General features: G+C 41.8%; 1 protein-coding gene across 1 annotated transcript; it reads right to left on the reverse strand.

Annotated features, from left to right (window-relative positions):
• Window positions 1-212: 212 nt before the first annotated feature.
• LOC120027283 (protein S100-A1-like) lies at window positions 213-2,026 on the reverse strand. Its single transcript, XM_038972203.1, has 2 exons — window positions 1,868-2,026; window positions 213-350 (listed from the first exon to the last, which is right to left on the reverse strand). The coding sequence occupies exons 1-2, from the start codon at window positions 2,009-2,011 to the stop codon at window positions 213-215; spliced, it is 282 nt and encodes a 93-aa protein (XP_038828131.1). The 5' UTR covers window positions 2,012-2,026.
• Window positions 2,027-10,277: the final 8,251 nt, after the last annotated feature.

Genomic DNA, 10,277 nt, shown 5'->3' on the forward strand with positions numbered 1-10,277 from the left:
TTTTATTGTAAACAGTCTCAGTCATCTACCAGTATAACCAGTGCAACTATGTGAAATACATTTTTCTACAAACAAAAACCTTACTCACACAAAAAAGTCACAAAGTAAACACCCGAACCACCAAATTAAAATTAAACAGGCATTTATTATTGTGGCATGTAATGTAATACACCGTACAAAGCAGATGGAAGCAGGCAGGTCTTTACATCCAATCACATACTCTTCACCAGGGCACAGTTGCATGCGTAGGCAAGGGATCCAATCAGGGTAATGTACTCCTTGAAGTCCACGGAGCCGTCAGCATCCTGGTCCAGCATCGTCATCAGGTCATCCACTTTAGGACCACCCTTCTGCTCATGCCAATGTAATATAGGATCATTTACATTTTAGTCATTTAGCAGACGTGCTTATCCAGAGCAACTTAAAGGAGCAATTAGGGTTAAGTGCCTTGCTCAAGGGCACATCGACAGATTTTTCATGTAGTCGGATCACAAGTAAAGTAAGACAATACCTTAACATTTCTGTATTTAATTGTCATTCACACTGAATGGCTGAGACTCCATGCAATATAGAATCAGTCAAAGTTCAATCAAACAGAGCATTAAATAGTTTTTATTCAAATCACAACACACTTAAAGGGATACGTCAGGATTTTGGCATTGAAGCCCTTTATCTAAAACCCAGTTAGATGGCACAATTTCTATGTCTCTGCGTACAGTTTAACGGAACTGCTAGCAAGCTAGTAGATACCATAGACTTCTAGTCATTGCGGTGATGCTAGTTAGAATTGGCTAGTGAAACTACCTCCAACTTCCTTCGTACTGGAAGCAGAGACATAAAAATAATATCCATGAGTTAATCTGACACTGGGGAAGTAAATAAAGGGCTTAATTGCCAAAATCCTTAAGTATCTCTTTAACAATAAAAGGGGGCATTAGAATAGCATTTACTATCTCATGAGGGGCCAGTTTCCCAGATACAGATTAAGCCTAGACCTAGATTTAAAAATAAAAAGTATGCTCAGTGGTAGCTAGCAGATCGCAACGGGCCAATGTGATATTCCATTAGCCGTTGCTGGATAGGTACTGTTTGGCGTAGCAAAGATAATTTTCGACCAACCTTAACTCAATTCGGCCAAACTGTCAGAGTCCAGCTGGTTTGTTGGAATTTAGAAAATATTATAATGTTTTGCTCCATGAAGTAATCTAACAATGTGTACGCCACCGTCTTTTCTTTTTAAAATCTTCTCTCATTGATTGAGACAGGTGAGTGTCATCGTAACACTTTGTGTCTCGATCAATGAGAGAAGATTTGAAAAAAGACAAGACGGTGGCGTACACATTGTTGGATTACTTCATGGAGCAAAACATTTACTTTAATAACGGAGCATTTTCTAAATTGAAACAGACCACCTGCAACTGGACACTGACATTTCTGAAGATACATGTTTGGCCGAATCGAGAAAGAAGATACTATCGCCAAGTTAAGGTTGGTTGAATATTCTCTGTGCTACGCCAAACAGTACCTATCCTCTCGCAGGACTGGGCACTCCAGTCCTCAGGGGCCTGATTGGTGTCACACTTTTTGCCCTAACTAACACACCTGACTCCAATAATCAACTAATCATGATCTTCAGTTAAAAAGGCAATTTGTTTAAATCAGGTGTGTTTGCTAGGGATAGGAGAAAAGTGTGACACCAATCAGGTCCCCGAGAACTGGAATTGCTCAGGCCTGCGAGCATCACATTAGCCCGTTACAATCTGCTAGCTAGCTCAATGGATACTCTTCATTGAAAGTGCTTTTTAGTCCAGGACTATAGGCTTAATCTCTGTTCGGGAAACTGTCCCGAGGTGTTGCAATGACTCACCCCAGCGATGTTGGGCAGCTCTGCCTTGATGAGGTTGGTTAGCTCTTTTTTGTTGAGGGTCTTGGCATCTCCACTACCAGCGTGCTTGTGGAATGTCATGATGAGGGCTCCCAGGGAGGCTTCCAGAGGTGTGGGCTGTGCCATGGTGTCTGAGGGTGATGGTGATCCTGGGGGTAGAAACTATTAAAAGTAATAGGCAAGTAGTTTACATGTGGAATGCCTTATGTTCTTTACAGGAATGAAGAGGACTATGTAAGTAAGCACTTACAAAATGAAGAATAGACATGTTAAATTGATAACAGTTACTGTATTATCTTTTAAGGTTCAGTCTAAGAATGTATTCCGTTTCCTGTCGGTCTTACCTGTGTGTAGAATAGGAGAATATGTCAGGTGCTGAGGGGGTGGAAAGAGAAGGAGCTTATATAGAACAGCACCTGGCCTGTGACACTCCCCTTGATTCCATCCTTCTCTCTGCCCTTCCCTGTTCCCTCTCTCCTCACCCTCATCTCTCTCTCTACGCTACGCCCTTCCTGCGTGTCCCTGTGTGACCTGACCTTTCATGGTAGCTGCTTTAGCAAATATAAAAATTCTCTATAGAATACACTGTCTAAAAAAGTATTGTCTATATTAATAGCATAACATGCAACTCAAATGAATACAAAACATTCCTTGTCCTCTCTTATGTTTTTGTGAACAGTATGCCTTCATATATCATGCGTGTATCATGGAACAACAACTGCATATAGAGAGGATGGTAAATGGTTTAAGTTATGTAAGTTCATTGAAAGTCTGTTTTCTATTACACTGTCCGTGGCATTTCATTGAATGGCGGGGTGTGTCCATGCTCTCTTTGTCTTGCAGTAAATACTTGCATTCCAGATTAGGTTATATTTTAGTTTATCCTGTTTATGGTTTGTTATAGTGGTGTCGTTAAAAGCACAGCCTCTCTCTAACCGTCATTTAAAACAGGCATTTTTAAGTCAAATCAAATGTTAATTGTCACATGCTTCGTAAACAACAGGTGTAGACTAACAGTGAAATGCTAAACTTTTAGCCCAGTGACTAAGAGAGTATGTGTTTATACTGATGTTTTGATTATACAACAGGTATAAATATCACTTGGCTAAATCATCTGAAGAGCTGAAGGACTAATGTGGCTGATGATAAACCTGCAAATAAGTTTGTGGAAATGTAACATGAGATTAAAAACCCTCATAATTACTCACCCCTATCAAAATGAAACCTACAGTTTTATTGCTTCTAATAAGTGGTACGTAATCATTTTGTAACTTCGGTGAACTATCCCTTTAATATTTCAAATACACACTGTGGACTCAATTCAATTGTACGCCCTTAGCTGGATTCATGTAGTTGCACTTTTTCCCATGGTCAAAACAAATCACAATGTCACGCCCTGCGTCCCGCACCGGAGCCGCCACCGAGGTAGATGCCCACCTAGACCCTCCCCTATAGTGTCAGGTTTACAGCCGGAGTCCGCACCTTTGGGGGGGTACTGTCACGCCCTGACCGTAGAGATCTTTTTATTCTCTATGTTTGGTTGGTCAGGGTGTGACTCGGGTGGGAAACTCTATGTTCTGTGTTTCTATGTTTTGGCCGGGTATGGTTCTCAATCAGGGACAGCTGTCTATCGTTGTCTCTGATTGGGAATCATACTTAGGCAGCCTTTTTTCCTTTTGTATTTTGTGTGTAGTTGTCTTTGTTAGTGGCCCTAGTAAGCTACACATTCGTTTTTGTTGTTTCTTGTTTTTGTTGGCGACATTTATAATAAAGAAAAATGTACGCTCACCACGCTGCACCTAGGTCCGATCATTTCGACGAGCGTGACACACAAAATGGTTTTGCGCACTAGAAATAACTCCTAGACATCCTCGCAGGTGGATGCTTCAATTTGACAGATGTTTTTACGGATACCAATTTCACTTTTAATCTGATACGGATCATTTGATGATGAAGATGGTATGCATCTTACATTTGGCACACCTGTAATAATAACACTGTTATTGGCGTTGTGCCACTGGTGAGGTTCCTCCTGTGAGAAACATTTCTGACATCTTCTCATGACATTCACATTTGAACGCGAGGCTCACTACACAAAGTCCCTTTAGCTGCTTACAAAAAGTGAGTTGCAAAAGAGATCTGATAAATGCCATTCACAGCAAGTTAAATGTTTCTGCAAGGCACAAAACACCAGGGAAATCATGACAGTTGCAGAATGTTTTTTGTAGTATAAAAAGAAAGAAAGTTGCATATGTACTGTATGTTCCCAACAATTGGCTAAACCTAATAACCAGCGTTTCAGCAACACAGTGCCTTCAGGTTTTAGTGTATCAAATATTTATCTGGGGTATGGGCAGTTTGGTTGGGCTGTTTCTCTCTCTCTCTGACCCTGTAGATATTCAAGTTGAACTTGTTTGGTTGTGACGTTTAGTTTAATATCAGGAGTTATACAAATAGAGAACCCTCATGCATGATAAGCAGCACAAATTATCTCTATCTAAGGTTAAGCCATGGGTAGAAGAGCACAATGAGGCTCAAAGAGACATTGAATGTCATATGTGAGTCATAAGCTGATGCTGTCTCTGCCTGGCCGGTTCCCCTCTCTCCACTGGGCTTCTCTGCCTCTAACCCTATTACAGGGGCTGAGTCACTGGCTTACTGGTGCTCTTTCATGCCGTCCCTAGGAGGGGTGCGTCACTTGAGTGGGTTGAGTCACTGACGCGATCTTCCTGTCTGGGTTGGCGCCCCCCCTTGGGTTGTGCCATGGCGGAGATCTTTGTGGGCTATACCCGGTCTTGTCTCAGGATGGTAAGTTGGTGGTTGAAGTTATACCTCTAGTGGTGTGGGGGCTGTGCTTTGGGAAAGTGGGTGGGGTTATATCCTTCCTGTTTGGCCCTGTCCGGGGGTATCATCGGATGGGGCCACAGTGTCTCCTGACCCCTCCTGTCTCAGCTTCCAGTATTTATGCTGCAGTAGTTTGTGTCGGGGGGCTAGGGTCAGTTTGTTATATCTGGAGTACTTCTCCTGTCTTATCCGGTGTCCTGTGTGAATTTAAGTATGCTCTCTCTAATTCACTCTTTCTCTTTCTTTCTCTCTCTCGGAGGACCTGAGCCCTAGGACCATGCCTCAGGACTACCTGGCATGATGACTCTGCTGTCCCCAGTCCACCTGGCCGTGCTGCTGCTCCAGTTTCAACTGTTCTGCCTGCGGCTATGGATCCCTGACCTGTTCCCCGGACGTGCTACCTGTCCCAGACCTGCTGTTTTCAACTCTCTAGAGACCGCAGGAGCGGTAGAGATACTCTTAATGATCGGCTATGAAAAGCCAACTGACATTTACTCCTGAGGTGCTGACTTGCTGCACCCTCAACAACTACTGTGATTATTATTATTTGACCATGCTGGTCATTTAGGAACATTTGAACATCTTGGCCATGTTCTGTTATAATCTCCACCCGGCACAGCCAGAAGAGGACTGGCCACCCCTCATAGCCTGGTTCCTCTCTAGGTTTCTTCCTAGGTTTTGGCCTTTCTAGGGAGTTTTTCCTAGCCACCGTGCTTCTACACCTGCATTGCTTGCCGTTTGGGGGTTTAGGCTGTGTTTCTGTACAGCACTTTGAGATATCAGCTGACGTAAGAAGGGCTATATAAATAAAATTGGATTTGATTTGATCAACACATCAATTCTTGGACTCAAAGAGCAGCTGGGGGATGTACGCAACAGCCTGAGAGAGAGAAATCAATCATTGAAAGAACTTGTTGATTGTGTTAAACGTGAGACAAATTCTGGTGCAATGTAAATGTGTTTTCATTGTCGATTTGATTGCAATATTTGGAAGAACAGATACAACGGTTTTAGGTGTGATATTGACTCTTGTCCTCAGTGCCAGAGCTGTGGGTGGTGGGAAACACTCCGCCAGGCATGGGTTTGGGTGGATCATTCAGTGGAATGCCATTTTTGATTGCAATGTCGTGGAGCACACTGCAAGTCTTGACAATGTAGCAAACCTAAAAAGGAATTTGCACATTGTGTTACATTCACATAATGGCATTTGAAGGAATGTAATTTCAGAGGCAAACCTTGCTAGGTTGGTATTGCAGTGTGCCTCCTGTCCCAGAAAAGCACAGCCAATGCCCTTTCAGCAGGCCTATGGTACGCTCCACTGTTCTTGTGTGGGCTTGGTTGTACCTTGCCTCTTGTTGGTTTGTGAGGGAGTCATCAGCCATGCTTTTAATGGGTGGCCCCGGTCTCCTGCAGTTATGAACACAACATTCAGATATTGTTTCCCAGTAGAGGTATAACATGGCAAATAAAACAAGTTACTTACCAAAAAAGCCATCCATCCTCAACAACTCCTTCCTGGAGGTTAAGGCCTGACTGAACTGTTCTGCACAATGAATTAATCATGTGTCCCACCTGGCCATTTGGCCACTACATTCAACAAAGCCAAATGTGAATCACAGATGACCTGCACATTGACAGAATGGAAGTTGTATTCGTTCAATGATGGTGCTTTTATTGCGATGTAGGTGCAGTCAATTGCTCCAAAGACATTGGGAAATCCAGCTATGGTATGGAAATCCCTTTCCACTCTGGCCTGGAGCACAGCAGTGTACGGAAACCATATTGTGGGGTCAATGAAATAATGCCATGAAGGACTGCAGGCAATATTCGGCTCATGGTTGGTTGTGAAATGCCAGACCGATCCGCAATCTCCTGTTGGAATGTTCCAGTGGCCAAAATTTCCAGGGTGGCGAGGACTTGGGTGTACACTGGGATGGCGTTGGTGCGTTTCGTCTCCCTGTCTAATACTGGAGAGAGTTGGTTGCAGAGATACAATAAAATATGCCTTGGGAAACAAAATCTACTAAGCCAAGCGTTGCTTTCGGCTAAAAAAATATGCACACTCACTGAAAACACTCTCCCTGCGTAATGCAGCTTGTGCCAGATCCTCCAGCAATGCAAGATTTGCTATGTTGGACAAGTCACAACGCCTCAGTGTTGCCTTTTTATATTGTTGAACTAAATTGCCTCCAACCTTACATTCCACTCTCTTTCTAATTGACTTTGTTATTCAATTAAGCTAAAGTGGTTTCATGTTTATGAATTCGATAGCACCCTGAGAAAACTATTAGTAGCTGAAGTGTCTATATAAGAAATACATGAATAAACAATTAATGTATTGTCTTTTTTCTTCACGGTTGATGATTTGGTCCAGTATGTCAATCCTTTCTCTATTTGGTGGGTGGTATTTCATTAGCAGTTTGACTTTTCTACCACAAGGTGCTGTGCGTATGTATGGTCAGAGGTGTGCTTATATTACAAACATTCTCAAGTATAAGTACAAATTGATAAATCCCACACTTTGCTTAGAAATGATCACATGCATGGTCGACCAACATTTCTGTTCGTACACAACATTGATAAATGAGGGCCTTGGCCTGTGACACTCCCCTTGATTCCATCCTCCACTCTGCCCTTCCCTGTTCCCTCTCTCTCCTCACCCTCATCTCTCTCTCTACGCTACGCCCTTCCTGCATGTCCCTGTGTGACCTGACCTTTCATGTTAGCTGCTTTAACAAATATAAAAATTCTCTATTGAAGAGCTGAAGGACTAATGTGACTTATGATAAACCTGCAAATAAGTCTCTGGAAACGTAACATGAGATTAAAAACCCTCATAATTACTCACCCCTATCAAAATGAAACCTACAGTATTATTGCTTCTAATAAGTGGTACGTAATCATTTTGTAACTTCGGTGAACTATCCCTTTAATATTTCAAATACACACTGTGGACTCAATTCAATTGTACGCGCTGTGAATACCTCCTAGACATCCTCGCAGGTGGATGCTTCAATTTGACAGATGTTTTTATGGATACCAATTTCACTTTTAATTTGATGATGATGATGATGATGATGATGATAAGGAGAAGAAGGAAGATGGTATGGATCTTACATTTGGCACACCTGTAATAATAACACATGTATTGTTGGCATTGTGCCACTGGTGAGGTTCCTCCTGTGAGAAACATTTCTGACATCTTCTCATGACATTCACATTTGAACGCGAGGCTCACTACACAAAGTCACTTTAGCTGCTTACAAAAAGTGAGTTGCAAAAGAGATCTGATAAATGCCATCCACAGCAAGTTAAATGTTTCTGCAAGGCACAAAACACCAGGGAAATCATGACAGTTGCAGAATGTTTTTTGTAGTATAAAAAGAAAGAAAGTTGCATATGTACTGTATGTTCCCAACAATTGGCTAAACCTAATAACCAGCGTTTCAGCAACACAGTGCCTTCAGGTTTTAGTGTATCAAATATTTATCTGGGGTATGGGCAGTTTGGTTTGGCTGTTTCTCTCTCTCTCTGACCCTGTAGATATTCAAGTTGAACTTGTTTGGTTGTGCAATTTAGTTTACTATCAGGAGTTATACAAATAGAAAACCCTCATGCATGATAAGCAGCACAAATGATATCTATCTAAGGTTAAGCCATGGGTAGAAGAGCACAATGAGGCTCAAAGAGACATTGAATGTCATATGTGAGTCATAAACTGATGATGCGAAGAGAAATTAAGAATGGGAAAGAGTTAGAAGGCTCAAGCCTTTTGGGGGCCCTAAGCGAGATTTTATGACAAATTACATGCAATGTAATTGTTTGCACCCTGGAGGTCAGGCTCCTGGGCACGTGCCTTGTCGGTATTCGGCCATGATTAGGCCTACTACAAATTTAGATAGCTGGCTAGACTGATTTACCAATCTAGAAAGTGTTAACTGACATGGCTAATTGAATGGCTGTCAGTGACTAACATAACAAGATAAACATTGCTGATGCAGAACCAAACTTGCACCTTGTGTATTCTGCTATTCTAACTCTCAACAGTAAGTCGAGACCCAGACTGAGTAAAAATAAATACAAATACAAATCTTTTTTGGGGGGGGTTGCGTCGTCCCGCGGCCAGGGGCCTAAGTAACCACAAATGTCGCTCATGCCTGGAGCAGATTGCGATGGAAAAGGTTGTAGACCAAAAAGTTTTGTTTTGTTTTTTAATTTGTCGCTAGGTGACCCTCCCTGTATGCTCATGTCTTTTTGGTAAGCAAATTATTTCAAATGCGTTTATGCACGCACACACACACACCAGAGACAGAATGGGAGGGAGAGTCTGGTTAGGGGACAAAGAAGGGAGAGGGGTGAGGTTTAGGGCAGAGAAGCAAGACCGAGAAAAAGAAAGGAATGAGAGAGGGAGAGACAAAGAGAACTCTGCCATTTCATCATCTTCCCCATCATCGCTGCAGTTCCAAACAACCACATTTAAAACTGTATTTTAAGTCTTTCACTTATAGTACAGTAATCTGTCATTACAGAAATGCTCCACTAGAGGGCATAAAAACATGACTTCTATTGAAGAAATGGGCCGACCATTCAAAAGTTTCAATGTCGCACTATAAAACTGCTGCACCCCTCCATTAGGACCGCTTTACATGATGGTTGTTTGAGACAGATTGCTATTTGCTATTTAACCATGCAGTGTTGATATGTGGAACAGCCAAATATACATCAATGCTTTTCTCACATGTATCTAAATATACAGGACACATAAGAAAATGTGGCATAAGAATCTATTTTAAATGATTTTCACGAGAGGTTTCCATTAGCTAACCCGCTAATATAAAAAAAAAAGTACTGTAGGCTACAATCACAGACGGTGGAAAGATTTTTTGACAGGGGTGCAGGATGTGTTGACGTTGTCTGATTTAGATATTTATGCTTTAATATCCGAGGGAGGTATTTACACAGTTTACTCAATCCCCTGGCTGCCAGTCCTTCCCAACCTGCTTGCACAAATAAGAGTACTTTTTCAACAAGCACCCCGTCTAGCCTACTCGACAAACTTGTTGGCTAGTTAGTTACTCAATGTCAAAGAATAATGTGCATGTTTTGCTGAAATTGTGAGACCTGTATGGTGGCTGTATGTCTGATTTTGACTGAATATCAGAAAGCTACACATCTAGCTAGGGTTACAGATGTAGAATCTTAATTTGAGCCAGTTTGCTACAGCAGGAAAATAATCCTGCAGTAAGAGGAAATGTGAATTATTGTGAATTCTGGAGATTAAACTTCCGAAGCCTCAAATATAGTATAGCCTCAAATACACTACAAGTTAAACATTTCCTGCAGGAAAGTTCTCCAGCAACAGGGTGATCAAATTAAGATCCTGCCTCTGTAGGCTATACTTTTATTGTAAACAGTTTCAGTCATCTACCAGTATAACCAGTGCAACTATGTGAAATACATTTTTCTACAAACAAAACCTATTCACAAAAACCTTATTCACACAAAAAAGTCAAAGTAAACACCCGAACCACCAAATTAAAATTAAACA

This window comes from Salvelinus namaycush, chromosome 32, assembly GCF_016432855.1.
Source record: "Salvelinus namaycush isolate Seneca chromosome 32, SaNama_1.0, whole genome shotgun sequence".
Lineage (NCBI taxonomy): Eukaryota > Metazoa > Chordata > Actinopteri > Salmoniformes > Salmonidae > Salvelinus > Salvelinus namaycush.